This window comes from Pan troglodytes, chromosome 1, assembly GCF_028858775.2.
Source record: "Pan troglodytes isolate AG18354 chromosome 1, NHGRI_mPanTro3-v2.0_pri, whole genome shotgun sequence".
Taxonomy (NCBI): domain Eukaryota; kingdom Metazoa; phylum Chordata; class Mammalia; order Primates; family Hominidae; genus Pan; species Pan troglodytes.
In genome coordinates, this window is record NC_072398.2 from 191,294,509 (window position 1) to 191,320,968 (window position 26,460).

General features: G+C 51.5%; 1 protein-coding gene and 1 pseudogene across 1 annotated transcript; both read left to right on the plus strand.

Annotated features, from left to right (window-relative positions):
• Positions 1 to 4,658: 4,658 nt before the first annotated feature.
• NT5C1A (5'-nucleotidase, cytosolic IA) lies at positions 4,659 to 25,840 on the plus strand. The gene is made up of 6 exons (XM_524674.8): positions 4,659 to 4,998; positions 10,666 to 10,833; positions 11,252 to 11,381; positions 13,659 to 13,781; positions 15,827 to 16,011; positions 17,606 to 25,840. Exons 1-6 carry the CDS (start codon positions 4,864 to 4,866, stop codon positions 17,969 to 17,971), a joined length of 1,107 nt encoding a protein of 368 aa, XP_524674.2. The 5' UTR covers positions 4,659 to 4,863; the 3' UTR covers positions 17,972 to 25,840.
• On the plus strand, positions 5,007 to 5,813 carry LOC134807881 (uncharacterized; annotated as a pseudogene).
• Positions 25,841 to 26,460: the final 620 nt, after the last annotated feature.

Genomic DNA, 26,460 nt, shown 5'->3' on the forward strand with positions numbered 1-26,460 from the left:
CTAAAGCACAAATCTAACCATGTCAGCTCTTCAAAGGCTCCCCTTGCCCCTCTGTATGATTTGCTCCTTAAATATCCCTCCAGGTCCTGCATGATCGGGCACCAGCCGATCTCAGAAGGTTTTTTTCTTCCTCTCACTTTTCATGCTGCACCCTGCACTAAGCCATCCTGAATGGCCCCCATTTCCTAAGGGGTCTCTTATGCTTTTGTGTTGTGCACAAGCCATTGCTCCTCCCTGGGTCACCCATTCCCCTGTCTCAATTATCTCCTCCTCTATGAAACCCTCCCAACTCTCCAACGATTGGCCCTTCACGTGTACACAGTCCCTCACAATCAACAAACACTTCCCATGTGATCTGCTGTTGGCTGAGCCAAGCACACATTTAAGTATTTTTTTTCTTTTTATTTTTCTTTCCTTTTTTTTTTTTTTTTTTTTTTGAGACAGAGTTTCGCTCTTGTTGCCCAGGCTGGAGTGCAGTGGCATGATCTCAGCCCACCTCAACCTCCGCCTCCCGGGTTCAAGCAATTCTCCTGCCTCAGCCTCCCGAGTAGCTGGGATTACAGGCATGCGCCACCATGCCCGGCTAATTTTGTATTTTTAGTAGAGATGGGGTTTCTCCATGTTGGTCAGGCTGGTCGCGAACTGCCGACCTGAGGTGATCCACCCGCCTCGGTCTCCCAAAATTCTGGGATTACAGGCGTGAGCCACCGTGCCCGGCCATGTCATTTTTTTTTTTTTTTTTAAAGACAAGGAAACAAAGGCCCAGAAAATGGTAAAGCTGGGACTTGATTTCAGGTCTCCTAACATCAAGGCCACTGCTTGTTGTGCCTTCTCAGCCACGGGAGTGAATCCAAGTCAGAATGTGAAAAGAGATTAAAAAAAAAACCGGATGGGCACGGTGGGTCACACCTGTAATCCCAGCACTTTGGGAGGCCGAGGCGGGTGGATCATGAGGTCAGGAGATCGAGACCATCCTGGCTAATACGGTGAAACCCCATCTCTACTAAAAATACAAAAAAATTAGCCAGGCATGGTGGCGGGCACCTGTAGTCCCAGCTACTCGGGAGGCTGAGGCAGGAGAATGGCGTGAACCTGGGAGGCAGAGCTTGCAGTGAGCCGAGATCGTGCCACTGCACTCCAGCCTGGGCAACAGTGCAAGACTCTGTCTCAAAACAAAAACAAAAACAAAAACAAAAAACCCATGAGCTCTGAGCTTCAGAGGAGGAAGCGTCTTACCTGATTGGGGAGAGGTGAGGAATAGGTAAAGAGCAAAGGGCAGCTATGGCTTCATGGAGGAGGTGGCATCTGCCCCAGGTCTTACTAAACATTAGCCAACAGGGCCAGGCATGCTGGAGCAGGGCTCTCCAAGGGAAAAGCCAGGTGTGGGGCTCCTGGAGTCATGCCCTACAGGGTCTGTTCCCAGCTTATTCATCTGAAGAAGTGCTGGACCTGGAGGCAAAGTCCTGGCTGGAGTCCAGAAACCCTGAGCCAGGGAAGCCCTGCACCCAGCCAGCTATTAGCAAGTGACAGGCAAGCCAGAGAGCATGGCCAGAAGCCTGGAAGGGTGGAAAGAACAGTTAAGGATCAAGTTCTCTAATCCTTCCAAAGAAGGATCTGGGGGAAGTTCTTTTTTTTTTTTTTTTTTTTTTTTAAGACAGAGTCTCGCTCTGTCACCCAGGCTGGCACGCAGTGGCACGATGATCTCGGCTCACTGCAACCTCTGCCTCCCGGGTTCAGGCAATTCTCCTGCCTCAGCCTCCTGAGTAGCTGGGATTACAGGCGCACCCCACCACACCCAGTTTTAATTTTTGTATTTTTAGTAGAGATGGAGTTTCACCATGTTGGTCAGGCTGGTCTTGAACTCCTGACCTCGTGATCCACCCACCTTGGCCTCCCAAAGTGCTGGGATTACAGGCGTGAGCCACCGCACCCGGCCCGGGGAAAGTTCTTAAAGGGACTGAACCAGGAGTCTGGGCAGGATTCCTTGATGGCAAGGAACAGTGCCTACTCATGGCAGGGTGAGTAAAGGGGAATGGATTAGTTGGGACTTTTGGTTGCAAGTGAACGAAATCCAACTCACACAAGCTTAAGCAAAAAGGGAGGCTTATTGGCTCATGTAATTGGGAAGTTCAGGCATGGCTGGGTCCAGAAACTCAGTTGCATCCTCTCTCCCTCCCTCCTTCTGCTTCTCTCTCTGTGGCACCATTGTCCTTCCAGATGTGCTTCTTCCATGTTCTTTCACCTGCCAAATGGGTTCCCAGCTCACATTGCCCCAAATTAACTACCTCAGAGAAAAAGAGCCAAATCTCCCAGAAGCCCTAAATAAGAGTGAAGAGTGTCTCAGCTGGGGTCACATGCTCATCCTTGTGTCCAGGGACACAGGGCTCCACCATTGGTCAGGTCTCAGTTACAGGTCTCTGTACCAGGTCTGGTACTTCTTGACCAGAAAACCAGGGAGGCAGGGCTTTTTATTAGAAAGAGAGGCCAGGAAAAGTGGCCACTCAAGCAAAACCACAATCCACCAAATTTCCTTTTGGGGGCGTTTGTTGAAACAATGTGGAGAATCTCATGAAAGTGTAGAGATGGGCACCAGAGCCAGGCCTTAGCTAGAACTTGGGAAACTGTCAGGAGCAGAGGTGGCTCCATCTCAGGGCAGCATGGTTTCTCTCATGTGCTGCTCTCTGCACATCCTTTCCCATCTTGATCTGCTGCTCATCTCATTCTGCTCAGAGAGTCTCCACCTGCACTGAGCTTTACTTTGCATATAACTGCAGTCTGCTGAGGCTCACCCAGGTCTCTTCGGAGCCAACTGTATTTCACAGCATCCTCAGCTTCTATTCCAATGGTTGACTGCCCAGCCCATTTCCCAATTCCAAATTCCTGAGAAAGACAAATCTGCTTGGCCCAGGTCATCTTTTCAAGCCAATCACACAGATTAAAGGCCGCTGGACAGCATGGGGGTGGCTCACTTTTGTGTGAAGTGCCCACCTCCATCCAAGTAACCACTCTATATATTCTTCCTGAGTTACTTCATCATTCTTCTCCATGAGGCACCTGAGAATAACTGACCTCATTCCTAGAGTTTCAATTATTTATTGCAGTGTAACAAGCTACCCCAAAACTTGGTGCCTGAAACAACAATTTATTATTTTTGATGATTCTGTGAGTTGGCTGGGCTCAGCTGGAAGGTTTTACTGCTTCAGGTTGTGTTGGCTGGCGTCACCCACATAGCTGCACTCCACTGGGAGCTGAGCTGGGGCTGGGACAGCCAGGATGGCCTCATTCACATGTCTGTCAATTGTGCCTATAGTCACCTGGGCTGTCGCTAGCTTCTTATCCTCCAGGTCCTATCTGTCTCACTACGTGGCCTTTCCAGCAGGATAGTCCAGACTTATTTACATAGTAGCTGGCTCCCAAGAGGGCAAAAATGGAATCTGCAAGGCCTCTTAAGACGTAAGCTTGGAAACCACAGAGCACCACTTCTACTCCATTCAATTGGTCAAAGCAAGTCACAGGGCCAGCTCAGACTGGACTCCACCTCTGAATGGGAGGAATGTCAAAGTCACATTGCCAAAGGACAGGCAGGATGGAAGAGGTTTTTGGGCCATCTCTGGAAACAATCTTCTAGAAGTAAGTCTAAACACACTTCCCCCAATCCTAACATTTTATTATGATTTTTCCCTTCCTCCCACACAAGGGTTGGTTTATTCCTCCCAGGACCTGGTGGAGGCTGAGGGGATCACTCCATTCTGTAGCCCCCTCACCTCCCCAGTCAGAGGCCCTCCTAGCTAAGCCAGTGTTTTCTCCTGCTTCTCCCACCCACCCATGCACACCTCTGAGAGAGGCTACTTGTCTGCTTCCTGGCCTGTACCTTGGGATGGGTGACATTTGTGTCTGCACCCTGAGACTAGTACAGAGCTCTGCATCAAGAGGGACAACACCCTGGAATTCCAGGATGGTAGTTCCGAGGCCCCTCTTCTGCCCTCCCTCTATCCAGCCCCTTCATGGCCTATAACAAATCACCCCAAGCTGGGCAGGTGGGGGCCTGGGAATGCGCGCCCCCTGCTGACCACCAAAGGGCCAGCAAGAATTCGGGTTCAGAGTCCCTGGGAGTCTCTCTGGCCTGGGTCCCCACCCCAGGCCAAGGTCTCGACCTGAGACCACCCGAGCCTGGTCTCAGCATGGACTTCAAGGGCCCCTCCTAGGTGGTGTGGAGGAGCTGCCGGGTTGGGCCCTTCACTGAGCTCCCGCTGGGAGCAGGCTTCTGCTAGTGATAGGAGCCATCCATGCATCACCTCCTGCCCGTCTGCCGGATGGACTGGCTTCGGAGGGAAGGGGACATCGTCAGGATCCCAGGGTCCTAGCTCCTAAAGGAAAGATGGGCAGCTAGCTTTTGGGAGGGGAGCGGCTAGCTTTTCATTTTCTCCTTTGGGGATCACTATCCTGGGGAAAAAAAAAAAAAAAGTTGTCAGGCCTCTCCTGTCTCCGCGCCCTGCAGCGCCTGCGAAGAACATCATTTTCGCAATCCCCAATCCGCTGCAGCCCACAAACCCAGAGAGCCAGAGAGCCCCCCTCACCACCCAACCGGCTGCTGGCGTGGGTCGGTCGGGGAAGGAGAGCCCAGCTATCCCTCATACCGTACAGCAGTAGCAGCAGCAGCGGCAGCGACACACGGGCGACCGAGAGTGCCAGTGTGACCTCCCCCCGCCCGGCGGGCGGGGAGCCCAGCTCACACGCACAGCCTCCTCGCCGCTGCCCGCCCCCTTCCCTCGCCGGGACTCGCCTCCCTCCTGCAGCCCAGCCCCAGCCAGCTCCGCGTCTACGCCGCCGCCTGCTCTGGCCGGGCCGGGTCAGAGCCGGAGCATGGAACCCGGGCAGCCCCGGGAGCCCCAGGAGCCCCGCGAGCCCGGGCCAGGAGCGGAGACCGCTGCGGCCCCGGTCTGGGAGGAAGCCAAGATTTTCTACGACAACCTCGCGCCCAAGAAGAAACCCAAATCGGTAAAAGCAATGCACGGGTATGCGGGGGACGGGGGAAGGGTTACCCCGGAGGAGGGGTCATAAGTCTCTTGGGAAGGGACCCGTGGCGCCCCTCTGGGAGGGGACGCAGCTCCTCAGCCCCGGAATGCGCCCTGCAGCTGGCGCGGGCTCGGGTTTATTTTGGGAGCTCTGCTCTGGTGTATTTTTTTTTACCGGGACTCGGGTTCCACGCCAGGCTCCCCCTCCCCCATGCTGTCATCAGGGCCCAGCTAGAGGCCCGCAGCCCCAGCCCCTCCCCACTCGGGCCGCCGGGGAGCGCGGATTGCACTTGTTGGCGAAGCCGGTCCGCAGCGCTTCCAGAAGCGCCCCAGGCGCGGGTAACCAGACTTTGGGAACCCGGTTCCTGGCTGTGCGCTCCGGTCTCCGCCATCTGGGCATCGGGCTCCGGACCTGAGACTCTGCGTTTGGGGTCTGGCTCTGGGTCCTGGGCCCTGGGCTGGGGGCAGTGCGCTCCCCGCGTCCTAAGGAAAGGGAGCTGCTCTCTCCAGGCACTGGGATCCACACTCTGCGCTGGGGGGCGATCGGCGCCCCTGGCCGCAGGCTCCCAGCGCTGGACTCTGCCCCCCAGCTCGGGTTCTGCTCCCCTTGCAGTGGGCATTAACATCCCCACGACCCTGTGGTGGTGTCAACCGTCTGGGACCTCACAGAGGAGCTCTCTCCTCTCTGCCATCAAACAAGTTGATGATGCCCTGGTCTGCCCCTGGACCTTGCTGTCTCCAACTTCCCAGATCTCAGAGCTTGAGGAGAAAACCGAGAATAGAGGTTGGCCCACAGCGGTCCTCCAAAGAGCTCCAGCTTGATCTTAAAGCAACTTGCTGCTTCCCTCCAAGAACCCTTCCCCAACAGGTCCACCCTATCAGCAATCATTCAATTAGCACCTCCAAGCTCTGCTCAAGAGTGGGGATTGAAGAATTAAATAACCTGAGTCCCTGCCTCAGGAGCTCACTGCACAATGATGGAGGCTCCAGAGATGAGAGCCTAGGGGAGTTGGGGGGGAGTAGAGTAGTGACATCACACTGGGGAAAGCTTTGTAGAAGTGGCACGTATCCTAATCTTAAAGCCTGAGTAGGTGGAGTTTCCCAGAGAGAGGGAAACAGGACAGGCAAAAGTCATGCAGATGTCTCTGAAGCTCAGGACTGTGTTCCTGAATAAGTACTGAATGAAGAATGCAGGATTGTTGGAAGAAGAGCTGGAGGGATGTGGAAGAGCCCACAGAGGGCCTTGGGGATCATGTTAAGGAGTCTGGACCTTACTCAAGGGGGTCAGGGATTTCCAAACTAGCTTCCCCAAGCCCCATGTTTCAGGGAGTCTGCACACATGTGAATCCAATTTATTTTCTTTCTTCTTCGGACTATGTTTTAAACAATTAAAAATGTGTAATAAAACCCAACTGACTCTAATGTATTAGGTGGACATTTTAGCAGCTTGAAGGCCACTAGCTTGTGCTGCAGATTTTTTTAAAGCAAACCTCAGAATAAGGCTTCCCCTGTGATCTGTTCCATCAAAGAGCGTCTTGAGATTGTAAGGCCTGTAGTTTAAAACAAAACAAAACAAAAAACCTTTTAGCATTTCCAACCACTTATTGGTCTGAATCAGCACTTTCTCAATACTGTACAAATACAAACACAGCAACAACTTGGCTGGATGCTGAAGCTTAAGTCTGCACTGGCATTCTAGCCGCTAGTTTCAAATTTGTTGTCATGCAAACAACTGTGTTTTCATTGGTTGACTTTATAATAAATAAATAAATAAATAAACATAATGCATTTGAATCTGTAAAATAAATATACACCAATTATATATGTTATATCTGGTACCATATGGTATGAGATATATGGTAATATCTGGCTTACATATTGAATTCAAAGTTTATTTGAATTCATTTAAATAAAAGGTCAACCTACATTTAAGCAAACATATGAATACCATTATGGAGCTATTACAGGATTTTTCATCAGGGGATTAACTGGGTCCCATTTTTATTTTAGAAAGATCACTCTGGGATGGATTGGAAAGGGTGAGTCCGGCAGCAAACCCACCAGTGAGAAGGCTGGTGCCTCTCTGAAGAGGAAGCTGGATGAATGTCAATGCTGTGGCCTGAGTGATGCAGAAGAAGGGATGGAGACTGGGGACTGGGGCAGTGAAAGCATCAGTGCTCAAAATCCATTTCCTCCCCAGGCACCAAGGAACCGGAGAGCTCAGGCCCAGTTGTCAGTCATGACCCCTGGATCAGCCCCTGACTCTCATGGTTCTCTGGGAGGCAAGAAGCCTGGAGGCTTCCCAGCTCCTATTCCTTCCTGCAGAAGCCCCTCTTCCCACAGGCTATTTTGGGGGCTCTAGGCCTCATGGGCCCCATCATGGCCTGGCCTGGGCTAATTCTCATTCCCAGGGGCCTGAGTAAAATATTTAACGCCTGAAGGCCTGTTGGAGGCCCTCACCTCATGGGGTCAGAGCACTTCTTCAATCCAAAACTCTCCTGTCCCTCTCTCTTTCAGCAGCCCTTCCCTCTCTAAGTCCTACTAGGAATAACAGCTTTTTGCCTATGTTTCTATCTTGGACCCAATAGGCAGAATTACGTTAGCCTAAATGGGAGCTCCTCAGGCAGTCCAGGTGGGGGTGGGCTGCACTCTGTTATTCTTCCATTCCCATCCCATAGCCGGAGCCATCAGCCTGACCCTGAAAGGCAGAGAGAGCTGCCAGCACCCTGGTTTCCTGGAGCTCCGAGCTCCCAGAGTGAGCCCTTGAGTCACTCTGACCCAATTCCCAGTCTGAGATCAGGGCTTCTTTCTGCTCTCTGGAGGAACTGTTCCTAGATGCCCCTGCCAACACATGGCCACCTCTGCGGCCAGGCCCAGGAGGGTCTCTGTGTCCACAACTTGTCCCTATCTCTGGCCAGCCCATTTCCCCTGCTCCTTCAGCTCCACCTGGAGCCTGGACAGGTCATTCATCAGTCCCAGCTGGGATCCATATTTCTTACACAGCCATGGCCTCTGGGATCTTAGACTCCACCTCACTCGTACTGTGTCACAGCAGTCTAAGTGGGGATGCAGAGTCCTGCCCTTGGGACCCCCATTCTGATGGGAAACAGAGACCTGCCGTTAGAAACCTCAGTTTGTGGGCACGCCCTGATCATTTCTCCCAAATCTGGAAAGTGAAGGCTGGGGGAGATGTTTCCAGGGAAGGCGGAAGTAGCAAGGGATAGAATCTTCTGGGAACTGTTGAGGAGAGGAATAGCAAGGGGACTGCAGTGTGGATAGAGGCCAGGCTAGAGGCCGGAGACTTGAGATGTCATCTTGCTCTGCCTTGACCTAGAGTAATACTCTGCCCCTTTCTGGGCCTGTTTCCCTATCTGGAAAAGAGAGAAGCAGAGGACTCTTGGGGCCAATGCAACCAGGACGTTTTTCTTGCAACAACCAGGGGCGGGATGGATTGGGGTCTGTCTGGGTAGCTCAGCCAGAGGGAGCCCAGGACTTGGCAGTCTGGCAGGGACTGTGGGACAGAAAGTGAGGAGCGAGACCTTAGCTGGCTGCCAGGGTTGGAGTGGCAGGCTTGGGAACCTGCCTAATGGGGCTGGGAGGGCAGCTGACTCTCTGTCCTTAGAAGGGTGATGGCCCTGTCCCTGGGGCAGTAAGCCCAGTGGGTGGAGCAAGCTCAGCTCCTGTTCCAAAGGCCTCCAGGCTTCCAGGGTTTATGAGAGCGGGTCTCCCCACTCCACCACCAACCCCACCCTTAGGACACACATGGTGGTAGTCAGCAACTGAGAAAGGTATTTGGGTTGAACCTCCAAGAAGAAGCACCTGTCCTGCCACTGCCTTATGCAGACCTTGCTGGCCACATACTCCGTCTTGGTTGGGGTTAAAAGTCAAATGCAAACTGAGGTCTACCACATGACCTTGGGAAACTCTTTTGTCTTCCACTCCTATTATAAGGTTCTAAAGCTGCATTAACCACTAGCTACGTATAGCTGTTTAAGTTCATTTAAATGAAGTAAAATCTAAAATTCAGCTCCTCAGTCTCATTAGTCACATTTCAAATTGTTCCACAGCCACAGGGAGAGCACAGATTATGGAATATTTCCATTATCATAGAAAGTTCCATTGGACAGTGCTCTTTTAAAAGATGGCATTGGCCTCTGTCTTGGGGTTGGATCATGAGCTCCATGGGGACAGGGATCACACTTGTGTTGTTTCCTGCCATGTCCACCATGGTGTCTCTCAGATGGTAACCACTCAATGTTGTCAACTGATTGGAGCCCAGGACTGACCCCAGGAAAAAGAAATGGGGTTGAGTACATGACCCACGGGTGATCAGGAGAGGCGAGAATGCAAGGTGCATTTATGAGCCTTGACCTCAATTTGAGCCCCTAATTTTTAATTTGTAAAGTGGGAATCATGACCCCAGGACTGCCCAGGACACAGAGATGTGGTGGGATTCTCTGGGTATCTGTAAATCCCTTGGGCACTCATATTCTGATCCTCCCTAGGGACTATAAAGGTCCAGCTGCTGTCTGGGGTGGCGGGTACCTATAGTCCCAGCTACTTGGGAGGCTGAGGCAGGACAATTGCTCGAACCTGAGAGGTGGTGGTTGCAGTGAGCCGAGATCACACCACTGCACTCCAGCCTGGGCAACAAGAGTGAAACTCCATCTCAGAAAAAAAAAAAAAAAAAGAGGGGGAAAGTATGCCCTGATGTGAGAAAGCCCAGATGGGGCAAAGCTGGGGGATTGGAAGAGGGGAATGGAAAGAGAAGTAGGGGTCTGTTGTGAAGGGCTTTCTATTTCCACACTAGAGGCTGCCAGCCATATTCTGAGAATAGTGTGCACCACTAAAGAGGGGGGCTGTGGTCAGATCTGAACTTTAGAAAAATCCCCTGACAGCAGCATGAATGACAGATTAGAGAATGTGACAGATGATGATGGCCTGAACGAAAGAAGTGGGTGGATTCTAGTAGAGTTGACTCATTTCGGTAATCGATTGATGAGGAAGGGAGTTGAGGCTGACTTCCCAGCTTCTGCTTCAGTAATGAGTGGATAGTGGTTCTAAGCCTTGCTATGAGTTACAGGGAGAAAGGATCAGGTTTGGGAGGGGAGAAGGTGATGGGAATTCAGTCTTGGGAATGTTAACTTTGAGAGGCTGTTAGTCAACTGGGGCAGTTAGATGGATGTATGAATCTGGAGCTCAGGAGACAGATCTGGGTTGGAGATACATTTTTTATATAAATTGTCATATTTATGGGCATCATTTCTTCCTAAGGGCATGCAGCTCTTATTTTACAATGGAAACCAACTGAGATCATCTCCAGCATCAGTCACACGTTGGCCACATACATTGGCTTCATTTTTTTCTTGTGTCCAGATGCCTGACTAGATTGCAAACTCCCAAGGGCATGGCCCTCCCTCCATCAGATCGTGCTTCCAGCAAGGGAGCCAGCACCTCTCTCAACCCCCATCTGGGTCCGTCATAGATGGGGTCCTGACCTAAGTCCACATCTGCTCAAGGCTGGGCCTCTTTAGGTAGAGACTGGGTCTGGGTCTTCTCCATGTCCTCACTACCCAGGGAGATTCACACATGTGAGCCTGCCTCAGGGGCAGTCATCTGAGTGACAACCCCTTCTCCCATACCTCTGCAGCCCAAGCCTCAGAATGCAGTCACCATCGCTGTGTCCTCCCGAGCCTTGTTTCGCATGGACGAGGAGCAGCGGATCTACACGGAGCAGGGCGTGGAGGAGTACGTGCGCTACCAGCTGGAACATGAGAACGAACCCTTCAGTCCCGGGCCAGCCTTCCCTTTCGTGAAGGTGAGGGAGCAGTTCCACCACTAGCTCATATAGCGCCTTCGTGGGGATTAGAAAAAAGCACTCCCATGAGTATCTAAGTAAGGAAAAAGGGCCCCTCTGGGCAGATGTAACCACACAGGTACACAGCTTGGCTAGGTGACAGAGTCTTTTGGGAAGAAAATTCATCCACCCTCTGGACAAATGCAGCCCCACGCCTGGTAACCAGCTTGGTGAGTGGAATGCGGGCTGGATTTCAGCCCCGACTCTCTCTAGCGAGGTACCCCTGTGCGGTAAGCAACTTGCATTAGGAGAAGGTAGTTCATGCGCACTTACCTCATCCCAAGCATGGCTCCTCACCTCCCCTCATTGGATCCTTGGCCACCAACTTCAGGTATCAATCCTTGGGGGTCTAAGCTGGGGGGTGCCCTCTGCTTTCCAGGCTCTGGAGGCCGTGAACAGGCGGCTGCGGGAGCTGTACCCTGATAGTGAGGACGTCTTCGACATCGTCCTCATGACTAACAACCATGCTCAAGTGGGTGTCCGCCTCATCAACAGTATCAACCACTACGGTGAGCATGAGCATGAGGATGGGGGGTTTGCCCTGGGACACCCCTACCAGACCCCCCAGGGATGGGGCCACACCTCTGCAGGATGGAGTTGTACTGACCAGAACCCCAAGCCCAGTGTGTGCTGGTAAATTTGCTCTTTAAACAAACAAACAAAACCCTGACTTGTAGTGTTGCTAGTTTTCAGGGTGTAAATATTTCCACCAGGACTGGTTTCAAGCTGTCAGTGGTTGAACAACACAAATGGCTCACAAAATTTCTGAATGTTTAACTGTGGGCTCTTGCAAGCCAGTCCAAGCCAGCTCCAGCACACCCCACTCTCCGTGTGATTAGATGAGACAGTTACTGCCTCCCTGCCTCAGTTTCTCTAACTGTGATGGGGCTAACAGGCCTCACAAGGCTGCTGGGAGAATCAGGTGCAGCTGTCAGAGTGAAAGCGCTTTGTGTCTTATTCTAAACTCAAGGTTAAAAATAATAGCCCCTCCAGAGCTAGCTTAAGCCCAGGAGAATTTCTTATTAGGTTACAGGGGTGTCTTTCAGAGGGCAGGAAATAAAATTGGGCCTACAAAGACCTGAATCCAAGTACTAGAAATCTCTCCTGGCTCTTCTTTTCTTCAGGCCACATGAACTTTTATTTGTGCTTCTCTAGCAAGTTTGCTCTTTTTTTTTCCTCTCTCCCCTGAAATTGGATTTCTCTGCTTTTCCTAAATAAAAACCGTATTCAAGATAAGTGGGCCAGGCACGGTGGCTCACTCCTGTAATCCCAGCACTTTGGGAGGCCAGGGTGGGTGGAACACTTGAGGTCAGGAGTTCAAAACCAGCCTAACATGGTAAAACCCTGTCTCTACTAAAAATACAAAAATTCGCCTGGTGTGGTGGTGCACACCTGTAATCCCAGCTATTCGGGAGGCTGAGGTATGAGAATCACTTGAACCTGGGAGGCAGAGGTTGCAATGAGCCGAGATCACCCCACTGCACTCCAGCCTGGTGACAGAGTGAGATGGAAAGGAGAGGAGAGGAGAGGGGTGGGGAGGGGAAGGGGAGAGGGAAGGGGAAGGGGGAGGGGAGGGGAAGGGGAGGGGGAGGGGAGGGGGAGGGGAGGGGGAGGGGAGGGGGAGGGGAGGGGGGAGGGGGAGGGGAGGGGGAGGGGGAGGGGAGGGGGAAGGGGGAGGGGAGGAGAGGAGAGGAGAGGAGAGGAGAGGAGAGGAGAGGAGAGGAGAGGAAAGAGAAATCCACTCTGGGGAGAGAGAGAGACAGAAAAATAATACACCTGGCCAGGCACGGTGGCTCACGCCTGTGATCCCAGCACTTTGGGAGGCCGAGGCGGGGGATCACGAGGTCAGGAGATCGGATGGCTAACACGGTGAAACCGCGTCTCTACTAAAAATACAAAAAAATTTAGCCGGGCATGGTGGTGGGGCCTGTGGTCCCAGCAACTCGGGAGGCTGAGGCAGGAGAATGACGTGAACCCGGGAGGCGGAGCTTGCAGTGAGCTGAGATCACACCACTGCACTCCAGCCTGGGCGACAGAGCAAGACTCTGTCTCAAAAAGAAAAAAAAGAAAGAAAGAAAAAGAAAAAGAATACACCTATATTTATAGGTTTACCAGGCCTGGTTTTTAGCAATCAAGAGAGTCTAGTTGGCATTTTTAAATCCTAATTCCAAATTCTTGGGAGCAGGGTTGATAGTAAAAATATTTAACCACCTGTGTGACATACGCACTGCGTAATCAGGACAGACTCTCCCTATAGTGCTGAAGCAGGGCCCTGAAGGACCCCTGCCATACCAGGCATTACCGCCTTGTGTTGTGGACTCTGGAGAGGACAGAGGTCCTGGGTAAGGGGCTGCGAGAGTGACGGGTAACTTAATGGGCTCAGAGCAGCAGCTGTTTATCAACCAACAAATACTTTACAACCTTTGCAGTCATGGGGACCAGCGGATTGGCAGCCTAGGTAATCAGATTGGCCCAGCTTGGGTCAGGTGTCTGCTCTTATCCAATCAGCTATGGCCAGGAGGCGGGGTCACACAGGCATGTAGCACTGTGATTCCTTGACAAGAGGATGTCCCTGTGAACTGGGCAATTGCTCTAGAGATGTGATCGTCCTCATTTCATGAAGGATGGAGGGGCTCAGGGGGGAACACTGGCCTAAAATTACACAGAGACACGCTGTGCTGCCGTACCACACCCAGAACTAGGATGGCATCCACTGGGCACAGAGAGACTTCCCTGAAGCCCAGGGTTGACCCTGGCCTCACCTGGGTCCTCTACCTCCTTCCCAGACCTGTTCATCGAGAGGTTCTGCATGACAGGTGGGAACAGCCCGATCTGCTACCTCAAGGCCTATCACACCAACCTCTACTTGTCAGCCGATGCAGAAAAAGTGCGAGAAGCCATTGATGAGGGTAAGTCTAAGTGAGGAGGGAGAATATGGGGAGTGCAGCAAAGGGGTCCCTGAGGTGGGAGGCCTGGTCCTAAAGTTCCAAGCAGGTGCTGGGAGTTGCCATGGTAACTAGAAGGCAAGGCTGCGCAATACTTTCCTTAATTCTTATAATCTGTCCTATCAATTCTGAAAGCAAGGCCCTACCCATTCCATCTTCCTACCTCTGGCCCTACTGTATCATGGATGCTTTTACTTCTCAGCATCACCCAGCCTTCTGTTTCCATGGAAACCCTCTCTACAGCCCAGAAAGCTACTTTCTTCTATGATTCCTCCAAGTCAGAAGGAGTTCTGATTCCTGTAGGACCATAGGCAGCCTCTGCCCTGCCCTGGGCCAATGGGAAGGAGGATTCATATCTAGTCCAGCCTGAAAGCCTGAGTGGTGGGGTCTGGGGAATGGCCAGCATCTCCAGCAGCTGGGCTGGCCAGTGCTTAGGGGAGTTTAGGAGACCCAGATGCAAGTACTGACAAAGAGAATGTCCCTCTATGTGTGTCTTTCGAGGGGCAGTTTTGGGTGGTATCCATAGTCTCAGTCCTCCCAACGAGGTGCGTATCCTATTGCACATGAGATAAACAGGCCCATAGAGGAGCAAGGACTGGCCAGGTACCTGAGAGGGTTCCTTAGGCTGAACACTAGTGGCAAGTTTATCAACCAACAATATATTCACTTTTCTCTTCCTCTTTCCTGTTGTCTCCTGCCTGGAAGCCTGGCCTCTCTCCCCCTGATAACTCACCCTCCTGAGCTGCTTGGGAGCTCCTAGAGGCTTTCTTTAACCAGGAAAGAGGAGCCATTTCCCTAGACAGATGTCACACCCTCTGGTTGGGGCCTTGGCACTGGCATGTAGGTGTGCCTCTGTGTGTTTGTAACTTGACCTCAGGCTAGGGAGCAGGAGAATGGTCCACGGGGTGGCCCTGCTGAGGGTAGGGGTGGTTCTGAGTCATCTTGATTCCAGTGCTGGCAGAGCTGAGAAGGTACCTGGCTTGATGCCTGGCACTGGCCCTGCTTGTAGTATCCTCAGGCTAGTCAAGTTGTGTGCAGGTAGCACTGCTCACTCCTCCCAAAGCTCACCTAAGCCCAGCCTCTGTGATCCTCAGTTCTCAAAGATTTGGGCTGAAGTGGTCTTTGAAGAGATGGAGACTAGGGAATTAGCTCGGCCAGTTGCCCAGGTCTCCAGCCTCCCAGCACTGGCTCTCTGCCATCTAGTGCAGCTCTAGCCTGGAGCCTGAACCGCTGAGAGGCATCCTTGGAACCCTGGAGGAGCCCAGGGTTGCAGAGTCTGTGCACACAACTAGCCATCACTTGTGCTGTCTCCCAGGGCCACTTAGGTTGTTTTTTGGAACCCTGAACAGCCAGCCACCAGCAGGGCATACCTGGGTGTCATTGTGGCTGTAGACTGAGGGTGCACGTACTCACCTCACCCAATTGCAGCCTGTGGTCTCAGCCCCAGAGCTGAGAGGCCCTTAATTTTACAGTGGTCCAGAGAAGGTGAGTGACTTGCTAGAACCAATGGTGAGGGAGAGACTGAGGCCAACCCAGAGTTGGGGCTCCTTCCCAGCCCCACTGTCGGTCTACATCAGGGGCTGTGAGACACCCCTGGCACGAAGGTAGTGGCCGATGGGACTCATGTTTGGCTGGTCCACAGCAGCATGATCTTACTAGGTGTTAAAGTATTGAAATTCCTTCACCCTGGTTGGTAAATATTTCCTGCCCTGAGTCCTGAGTGCCCTCCTGCCCCCTGGGACTCCTCCCAGACTTTTCCACAAAGCAATAACCAACAGGGTAACCTGGCAAGGCAAGGGCCCTAGAGATCTGCTTCAGAGCCACTGCTACTGCCCTCTTCTTGGCCAGGATCCATGCACTACCAGTTTTTACAAGTTTTAAATATTAGTTTTCATCAGCCTTGCCCTGAGTCCTGTATGAGGCAGGTGGGGCAAGGATAGCCTAAGATAGCCCACTCCAGCCCTACTGCCCAGCCTGAAGGCAGACAATGCTTGCCTCTCTCTGCCTAGGGATCGCAGCTGCCACCATCTTCAGCCCCAGCAGGGATGTGGTTGTGTCCCAGAGTCAGCTGCGCGTGGCATTCGATGGGGACGCCGTGCTCTTCTCGGACGAGTCGGAGCGCATCGTCAAGGCCCACGGGCTGGACCGATTCTTCGAGCATGAGAAGGCCCACGAGAACAAACCTCTGGCTCAGGTGCTCTCCATAGACCCAGAACCCCTGAGAGGAACAAGGCAGCTCCCCAGACCTGCCCTTGGCCTGCACTCCCAGCCTGGAAGCAAACAAACCCCAGGCTCAGCCCAGATTCCAGCCTGGTCCCCTCGACCCTCTCACTTGACCACTGGCCCCCCATCAATGAGCTTCCACCTGCTTTGTTGAGCCCATATCCCCTCACTGAAGTCCCAACCCTCCTTTGAAGCCTCCATTCTCTATCTAAACCTCTCTCTAAGCCCATACCCACTCTGCAGCTCAAATCCCCATTTCTGAGGTCTCCTTTCCCTCCCTGACGTCCCCATTCTCTATGTCCCCACCTCTTCTCTGAAGTCCCTGCCCTGCTCTGAAGGCCTCATCCTGTCTCTCTGAAGCTCCCATTCTCTCTCTGGAACCCTCACTTCCTCCCTGAGATCCCCTGCCCCTCTGAGACCATGCCCACCCTCTTAAGAAGCCTGTTTCCCTCACTGGAAACAGTAGGAAGGGAATTGCTGGACTGGGGCGCTTCATTGGGGTAGGGAGATCCAGCTGGGTGTGACATCTGGGGCAGACCATTTGCTTTGGGACATCTCCTGCCATCCATCCCTTGGCTGGGGGCACAGGGACCCTCACTCACCCTCAAACTGCTCAGTGTCTCTCAGAACAGAATATACCCTAGAGCTTGGTGGAAATTCCCTGGAGTTGGGGCTGTTGGGATTCTCCAGCTCTGCTGGGAGCTCTTATTTGAGCTTTTAACAAAAACCCGGGTGCTCAATAATCTCAGAGCCCCTCTCTCCAAGAGCTCAGCAGGCTTCCGCTGTGGCTCCTAAATATTCAGTTCATGTCTGTTCTTGCGAGTTGCCTCTGAAATCCTTGGGAATCCAGGGCAGGAGAGTTTTCCTACTAAGTGGTAAGCAGAGGCCCAGGAGACCACTGCTTATTCCAGTTTACCTAGCAAGCAAGAGGTCTCCAAGACGAGGAGCCCACTTTTGTTTATTTCTAGCTGCTTTGGAAATAAGCAGTTTTCTTCATTGTTGTCTGTTTTTTTATTCTCACATCCTCAGGAAGCTTCATTGTTCTGGGCACTGTAGAGAATAAATTTTCCTTGACCCTAGAGTGCTTGAGGATGACACCCTGAGCCACCTGGGTGCCAGATGGGCACGGTTGATACTCAACACTTACACATTGGTCCATCTTCTCCAGCTGTTTATAGCTGGAGTCCATTCTGATTGGAGGGTGCCCATACCATAGTTACTAAATGGTTTTAATATCCCCCCTGTTGATGGGCTTCGAAGGCCACACTTACAGACCTTTAGGACAGACATCTGTATACCTTGATGGGCATATGGATGGATGATACATATCAACAGTTGCCCTGATAGTTATCCTGACCCAGCACCAATATACAATAACATAGATCCCCTGACTAGAGCCGCACTGGTGCACACAGTAGCCTAAGCAGGAATAAGCAGAACTAACTGAAAGATTTAGGGATCCTGAAGTTTTCCACACCAAACAAGACACTAGTGCTTTAGGGAGAGCAGGGGGCAAATATTTAGGAGGTGGTAAAGCTAACAATGTTCCCCTTGCCTTCTCATAGGGCCCCTTAAAGGGCTTTCTGGAGGCACTGGGTAGGTTGCAGAAGAAGTTCTACTCCAAAGGCCTGCGGCTAGAGTGCCCAATTCGTACCTACTTGGTGACAGCACGCAGTGCAGCCAGTTCCGGGGCCCGGGCTCTCAAGACCCTGCGCAGCTGGGGCCTGGAGACAGATGAAGCCTTGTTCCTTGCTGGAGCGCCCAAGGGCCCTCTCCTCGAGAAGATCCGCCCACACATCTTCTTTGATGACCAGATGTTCCATGTGGCTGGGGCTCAGGAGATGGGCACTGTGGCCGCCCATGTGCCTTATGGTGTGGCACAGACACCCCGGCGGACTGCACCTGCAAAGCAGGCCCCATCTGCACAGTAGCTGAACCACCGGCTTTACTGATCCACATTGCTCCAGGCTCCCTGATACACTTCGACACCTCCTCTGGTAGATCCCTCTAGTTTCTCACTGTTCTGTCCTTCTGCCTGTCTGCCCTCATCCCTATGAGTGATGTACTTGTAGGAAATTATGCAGATGGGACTGGCATTCTCAACATCCCTCCTTTGGGGCAAATTCTGTGCCATGATCCTGAGTAGGACAGTAGGACTGTGCAGAGTAGCTGGATTTCAGGGGGGAAGTTAATGGGTCTGAGAGGGGGAGGGTCAGAGAAGCCAGGATTTCTCAAAAGTGACTTAGGATGAAAACTAGCTTAATGTGGTGTAAAGAACACTGCTATGGGAGAGAGTGGATCTGGCTTCTAAGCTCTGTCCTGGTATTAACTGCATGACTTTGAGTAATCCCTTCCCTTCATGGCCCCCAGTTTCCCCATCTTTTGGGCGGTTTTCAAGCTCCCTTTTAGCCAAAGAAGCTTGGTTCTTTAAGATCGCCCTCTTAGAAGGAAGCATTCTGTGTCAGTGCTGCTGCTGGTATGTATGGCACCTTTGTGCAAATTACAAAAGGACACTGTCTAGGTGAATGAAGAACAAAAAGACATCCCTTCCTCTGGCCTGACCCAGTCCCATAGTGGGGTACACAGCTTAGTTAGCAGGATAGAGGCTGGATTTCAGCCCCCATGTGTCCCCTCAGCTCAGAGGCCTTTGTCAAATGGACAAAATGCAAAATCGCCCCCAGCAACTCTATCTGTAATTTTACACATTTTGAAACCACTGGACAAGATGACCCATCTGCTCCTGTGATTCTCTAACCTGAATGGTCATCAGGGCTCAGCCCAGGAAGCAAGGGGAGTGAATTCGACACGCATACAAACTCTCCTCCAGCCAGCAGGGGGCACTGCAGGCTCTTCCCGGGGAGAAGCATTAGTAGCTGCCTGCTCAGTGTTTCCTTTGCTCTTGCTTTGAGCCGAAGTTCAGTTGCTCTTGCCTGCCAAGACCCTCACTTCCACCACCCTCACTCCCCCAGTTATTGCATCCAGCTGGGCAGCTCTGCTGGTGGGGAACGGGACAGAGCATGGGTGTCTACTGTTGTGGCCTCAATTCTAGGGGAAGAAAGTGCAGTGGCTGAGGTAGGCGGTTGTCCAGGCTGAGCCCCAGGGTGAGGTGCTGCCTGGGGTGAAGTGGGAAGTGTCAGGAGGTCTGGTGTGAGACAGAAGGTACTGGGACAGTGATGCTTGGAGAGGAAGGAGCTGAAATGTGCACTAGCAAAATTCTCCAGCTATGGGATTGTGAGTGGAAAGCCAGTCAGAGCTGCCTTTGGAGGTAATGAGCTCTCCATCAGTGGATGCTGAGCAAGGGCTTCCAGGATGAGATAACCTCCCCATGAAATGCATCAGCAGATCCTCCACATTTGCAGGAGCCCCTGCGGCCCCTTCTTCACCACTTTCAGAGGAGAACTCTCACCGCTTGATGAGTCAGCCTCCTCCTTTGCTGAGCATCCCTGGCTCTCTCCGGAGGGAGGGTGGAAGCACCAATGGCTGGTCCCCAGGGAGACAGAAGGGGTGAGCAGACATCTGTGTGTGGACTGATTGCCAGGCTTCTAGGAGGAATCCTAGTCATGAGCAAGCACTTTGTAAAGAAAACCAAAAGTATCATGAGAGGGGCAGAAGCCTGGAGGTGTGGTGGCAGGAAATAGGGGAAGAGAACACCCTGGGGTTTTTTATCTTTGTCCTTCTGGGGACTCAGCTCAGGGTCTGAATGGGCACAGGTTCTGTGCAGTGTGGGGCAGGGTAAGAGATGCAGAAAGATATTCCAGGAAGGAGAACAAAGTGAGAAGGCAGAGGCGGTTCTCAAATGAGCAACGATTTGGACCAGAAGAGAAAGGCTGGGCTGGGCCTTTGCTGTCATTGTCAGAGGTCTCCATGAGGCTGGTCCCAGGGAGGAAGGGTACGGCTGTGTGGAGTGACTGGGACAGACACCCACAGTGACTGCTTTATCAGGGGACACTGGCATTATTGCCCCTGGAAGGGCATATGATAATGTCTTTGCACGAGGTCATTTCCACTGCACAGCCAGGATCCTTCTGGCTAACAGAGGAGGCCTTGGGGCAGAAGACCCGGGTTGTGTCTACTTCCAGAGCTCCAAGCCTGGACAGAGGTACTGTGAGGGCCAAGAACAACCTCAAGGAAACAAAAAAGAAGTGAAGGAGGGAGCTCAGCCCTGAGTCTCCTTTATTCTTGGCTGAACTGCAGAAAGGCCCTCTCCTTCTCACTCCCAGGGGTCAGAATCACCCCCGTGGAAGAGCCTCCAAGGCTCACAGAACCAGCGACTGCAAGAAGCCTACAAGGCCGGGCACAGCCCAGGCTCACAGCATGGCAACAGGCTGACTGACCAGGGTGGACCTGTGCACTGGGGATGACACCAGATGTCACCTAATTAAGAAAAACTGCAGGGATTCTGGGACCTGTGTGGTCTTGCCCCCAGGGCCTGGTGATGAACACCACTGATGATTCCATGTCTCTCAGGAAGCAGGAAAATATGATGCTGGAAGCAGAAAGATAAGGTGCAGTAAAAGCCATGGATTTCACTGGAGCCATCATTAATAGACACAGACAGCCCTGGGCAATGGAGAAACACTAAGAGTCTAAATTCTATTATTGAAATCACAAATGAGCATCTCAGGCCTGGAAAAAAGCTTTCAGTCACTGGAATAAAAAGCCAGAAATCTGAGGGGCAGTCTTAGGCAGCAGTTACACGGGCCTTCTGATTGTCTTAGAGGTGAGGAGGTGCCCAGGGATGAGGAACATTGAGTGTTGTTCACCAGTAAATTAAAAAGCCAGGTGAACACCAAAGTCCCAGGCCTAACCAGGGAATGCAGCACTGAGGTGGAGCAGCCACGGCTTCTGAAACACTGGACCCCTTTAGCTGAGAGCACCACTTCCCCAACAAGCCCTGCAGAACACTGGTTCCAGGAGATGCCTGCCAGCAAAATCCCAGAGCCAATGGGACTGCTGCTTAGCAGAAAAATGGAAGCCCTGTTACTAAGCACTGAGACTGCTCAGCCAGTTGCAAAACATCCCCCTCTCCTATCTGAGCCCAATCAGAGTAGTGGGGATATATCAGAATGTGCCAGAAAAAAACAGAAACTACCAAGAAGTTCAAAGCCAAGATGGATTTGGCATTATAATGACACTCAATTGGTGTGCACCAGTACAGCCAAACTGATGACTAAAACTTGAAATACCTCCATAGCAGTTGGTAGATAATGCTGCGCTGAGTCCCCTGAATGTCTCTTCGTGGCCTCAGCTGACCTTTCCACTGTGAGCGCTCCATTTTCCCACAATGCAGCCTCTAGGAGGCTGCAGCGGCACTATGGCCAGTGTCTACTCTGTTTTGTGGTGTCCTGGCCATGCTGGTTTAGGGAGGTAAAGTAACTTGTCCAAAGCCATAGAGCTAGTAAGTGGCAGTGCTGGGACTCAAACTCATGTCCATCTGATTCTAGGACCCAGGTTTTCAACCATTTTGTCATACTGCTCATACATATGCATGGAGATAGCCAGAGAAGCTCCATTCTGAGGTCTTCACTAAAGGAGTTTACTTACCTGACAGTTAACATGTTGATTTCCTGCATGGTGAAATGCTGGAATACATTTGAGTGGGTGCTTTTATTATAGCTTCCTAAACAGCTACAAATAATTTAAATTAGAGCCAAACATTTGTGAACCCCTGGAAGCACTTCCAAACAATCCCAAGTTCTGAGAAACCCAGTGTGAAGGCCCCTGTTTTGGGCTAATGCAGAGTTTGGCAAACTCTGGGCCCACGGGCCAAATCTGACCCATCACCTGTTTTTGTAAAGAAACTTTGACTGGGGCCAGGCACAGTGGCTCATGCCTGTAATCCCAGCACTTTGGGAGGCCAAGGCGGGTGGATCACAAGGTCAGGAGATCGAGACCATCCTGCCCAACATGATGAAACCCCGTCTCTACTAAAAATACAAAAATTAGCTGGGCGTGGTGGTGCACGCCTGTAGTCCCAGCTACTCGGGAGGCTGAGGCAGGAAGATCACTTGAACCCGGGAGGCGGAGGTTGCAGTGAACCGAGATCACGCCACTGCACTCCAGCCTGGCATCAGGGTGAGACTCCGTCTCAAAGAAAAAAAAAAAAGATAAAAGAAACTTTGATTAGAACATAGCCATGCCCATTTGTTTACATATGTTTATGGCTGATTTCACACTGCAACAGCAGAGTTGAATTGTTGCAACAGAGGCTGCAAGCCAAAAATATTTATTATCTGGCCCTTTACAGAAAAATGTGCGGACCCCTGGGCCAAGGCAGACAGCCTGGCTGATGCCTCAGTGGGATGAGCCAGGTCACATCCACCTATGCATCTGTGGGCGGAGGCTGGCTCCACTGCCAAAGGGAAGGGACATGGGGCTCCATGCCCATCTGAAGATTCCAAGTTTTGACTATTTTCAAGCGACCCATGGCTCATAGTAATTTGCAGTTTTGTTGATGCACTGATTTGACTTGAATGTGCTCTCCCAAGCTGATGAGTGAGAGGGCAGGAGCAGGGCCCTTGGCTGGGGATGAGCCCAGCTGGCTGTCCAGCATGGCTTTGTATTCCCAACTCATTTCCTCATGGGGCCTCTTAGGCAATGATCAGCCTAGTAGGTGGATGCGCATTAGCTAAACATGAGTTTTGGATAGATTGAAGTGCCCAGTGTTGATTTCAGCAGCTCCGAGCCAACAAGGTCATCCATGTACTTTCTGTGAAAGCAAGAACAAGTCCGTCGTGAAGAGGGTCCCGTGAGGACTTTAGCCGGTTCAGAAGTTACTGATCAAGTGAGAGAGAAAACTCCTGTAACAGCTGGAATGGCAGTTTCTTGTGGCATGAAGGCACGTGAGCAATAAACACAAATACCCCTCATAATGGAATTGTGGATCAGGAGAATTCTAGGACTCTGCAAATTTAGAGATTTACCAGGCTTCCAGGATCCACTGCAAGAACAGATAGTATGGAAGACGCCCCATCTACAGCCATCATTGCTGTCGCTATGCCATCATGATACTCTTCTCCACCAAGCCCAGACTGGGTCTCAGAATCTTTCTCTATCCAGCATTCCAGGCAGCCACTACCAGCGGGCTGGAGCTGGTGTGAAAGATGAAACCTATTTTGCCATCCCTATTGGTGTTCGGTTTTGCTATCCAAGAGGCATGCAAGGCCCAGAATGTTCATCCTCTGAGGATATGACGCATGATGTCAGAGCCTCACCTGACTTGGGTAGAACACAAGGAGGTGGATGAATGGCATCATGTGGCTGGCGGCTTCCCAGATCATGGGTTTTATCTAGTCTTAAAGCAAAACACAAAACCACCTCCTTTCTGCCAGTAGGTGGCACTGCAGGCCGGCACGCAGCTGCTGGCAGTAGTCAAGTGATTCTACCCACTGATTTACTTTTCTCTCCCTCTGACTTAGTGCTGTGCTGGACTCTCCCCACGGTTAGCTCTAGCCAGCCAAAAAGGACTTCAGGTGCTCTGGAAATGTTTGCTAAACATGCCCGAGTGACGAGCTGATTGCTCTTGCCGGCAATTACTGTGATTGTGTGTATGGATGCACACATATTAAGTTTGTGCAACAGGATAAAAATCGTACACGTACGTGTATTTATGTGGGTGTGTGTAATGGGCCAGATATCTCAGCCAATGACTCTGTGTGTGTGTGTGTACTCACTATGTGTACAGATGGTTATCTCTGTTAACTGAGTGTCCTGGGACCCACATACTGATGGCCAGCCCTAGGATAGTTGTACCCATTTCCATCATAACATGGGCATTTGCGTATGTGCAGCTTGGGGGCCACCGAGACCAGCCCCCAACCTCTGGCCAAGAAAGTCTTGGCTCCTAACCCTCTGCCTCCTACCCCTACTCCTGAGCCTTGGGAAGGAAGTGGTAGAATCTGTGTAAGGGCAATCCTTTTGACTATACCTGCCTCATCATCTCCATTTGTTTCTTCCCTCCCCCTAACAGTGCCAAGGCCAACATGTCCAGTTGGGCAGATTGTGCACTGCAAAAATCTAGAGGGCGCCATTGGTATTGTGACATGGGTAGTACCTATTAGACACCTGCACAACCTGCCAACTGTATACAGATGCCCTGGTCATCTCATGGCCATGGCTAGGAAAGTTGCCTTCCTTCCCCCCTACCAGCCCTGCCCAACCTAGACAAAGATTCTTGCCTCTGCTTGAGTGTTCTAATGTGGCCCAGAAGTGACTTACCATTGACCTTAATTGGGAAGTATCTCCCTGATGGGCCATCCCCTAGAGGCCTTTGGAATTCCATTTATAAAAGTGAAATGTGGCTGGGAACTTTTCAGCTACTCATCTTTGCAAAGTGAAAGCCTCTGTAAGGCAAACCAAAGCTGTGAAGACTGGGGTCACTGACTCCCACACTCCTGGCCTGTGGGTGAATATATGCCTTCATGGCCATCTGCCACGGAATTAGGGTAAAGGCCTCAAGGCTAGTCTTGTAGCTAACTGCCACCAAGAAGCCACCAAGAAAATCACTGAGGTCACCCTAGACTGGATGCCTGGGCCAGGGTCACAAACCCCAATGCCTACAGGGGCGAGGCAGGAAACATAAATGAGTGGAGAGGATTAAGCCAGTTCTTCACTGAGAATGGAGAACACTGTGGTCTGCCACGGTTGCTGCCACATGGGAATGTGGCCTGAGGTTGCCGGATAGTCCACCCCATTTTTGAAGAGAAGCTGGGAATCTGGACTTTTAAATGTTGGCAACTATTTTGAATTTAGAAAACACCATCTGGGCCAAATAAAACATATTCTGTAGGCGAGATCCGGCCCTTGAATCTCCAGTTTGCATCCGCTGGCCCAGGCCCAGAGACTTGGGTTTTTAAGACCCAAGTCACTGAGAGTCTGAGGATATTACACTCAGATTCTCAGTGATGGATCTTTAAGAGACCTCAGAGATGACCTAGCTCAGCCTTTGTGTGTTCAAAACTGCGTATGTACAAACTTCTTCTTCTTTTTTTTTTTTTTTGAGACAGAGTCTTGCTCTGTCACTCAGGCTGGAGTGCAGTGGCACAATCTTGGCTCACTGCAACCTCCGCCTCCTGGGGTCAAGCAATTCTCCTGCCTCAGCTTCCAGAGTAGCTGGGATTACAGGCGCCCGCCACCATGCCCAGCTAATTTTTTGTATTTTTAGTAGAGATGGGGTTTCACCATATTGGCCAGGCTGGTCTCGAACTCCTGACCTCAGGTGATCCGCCAGCCTCTGCCTCCCAAAGTGCTGGGATTACAGGCGTGAGCCACCACACTCGGCCTACGAACTTCTTTATTAATGTAATAGCGCACATATACTTAACTTCTGGTTTCTACTTAAGAGCATCTCAATAACCTCCGATATAGAATACGATGAAAAATGAAACCTGCGTGCATAATGTGCTTGTATCTACCTGTCAGAAGCCCTTTGCTTTGATAGCATTTGCTGCCTCAGTCTTCCTCATCACCCAACCTCTCTGGGTTGCTTGTTATGATAAACCTAAGTGCCTCCATAAATGGTTAGAGCATGTGTTTCTTCATCTTTGTGACTTCCCTTGTCTGGGAATAAGACTGCTTGTACTTCTCCCAGCTTTGCCCTCTTTGGCCTGCTAGTAGCACACCCCATCGATCCAGACCTGTCTGGCTCTTTGTAACATTTACCTGGTCACATGATAAAGGGTGCTGAGTGCTTGCCAGTGTGGGTCCCTGTCACTTCTCATGCATGTCCTATATCTTAATTTTACCACATGTGCTTCTGCTTCTTAAAAGCCATTCAAATAAATTGAGAGGTTTTTAATTAACTTACGTTGTCTTGTTTTTTCCCCACAATTGTATTCATAAACTGGCATATGGCCCCTCATGAAATGCTAATGGTGATGTAGGTAATGAAGAGGCCTGGGACCCGATTCATCCACTAGTGCTGGGATCTTTCTGTAGAATCTGTCCCAGCACATGAAGACCACCCTGAGAGGAGATTCCGCAATGGACAGCAGCCTGAGAGCATCAGAAGGCAAGCTTCCCCCAACAGGGCTCCTCACATGGACTCGGTGTTCCCATCTGGAACTACCAAGGGTGGGGATGGAGTGGGAGGAAGAGAAGATGAGAAAGGATGTGAGATGAAGGAAGAAGGGGATAACTCAGACTCCAGCCCTCACATCATTCTTCTTCCTGCACCCCAGGGTCTTCCTACACCCCAGGGTCTTCCTGCACCTCAAAGTGTCTGCAGAGCAGGAATCCAAGAGTGGCTTTTCTGGGTGGTTCTTACTCAGAGCCTCTCATGAGGTTGTAGTCAAGCTGCCAGGTGGAGCTGCAGTCAATGGAAGGCTTGCCTAGGGCTGGAGGAGCTGCCTCCAAGATGGCTCACTCACATGGCTGTTGGCAGGTGACCAGAGTTCCTCACCACAATGTTACCTGAGTGTCC

Coding starts and splice junctions, on each gene's coding strand:
- NT5C1A (XM_524674.8), top strand. CDS start 4,864: ATGGAACCCGGGCAGCCCCGGGAGCCCCAGGAGCCCCGCGAGCCCGGG. Junction 10,834..11,251: donor CAGCCTTCCCTTTCGTGAAG/GTGAGGGAGCAG, acceptor TCTGCTTTCCAG/GCTCTGGAGGCCGTGAACAG. Junction 13,782..15,826: donor GCGAGAAGCCATTGATGAGG/GTAAGTCTAAGT, acceptor CTCTCTGCCTAG/GGATCGCAGCTGCCACCATC.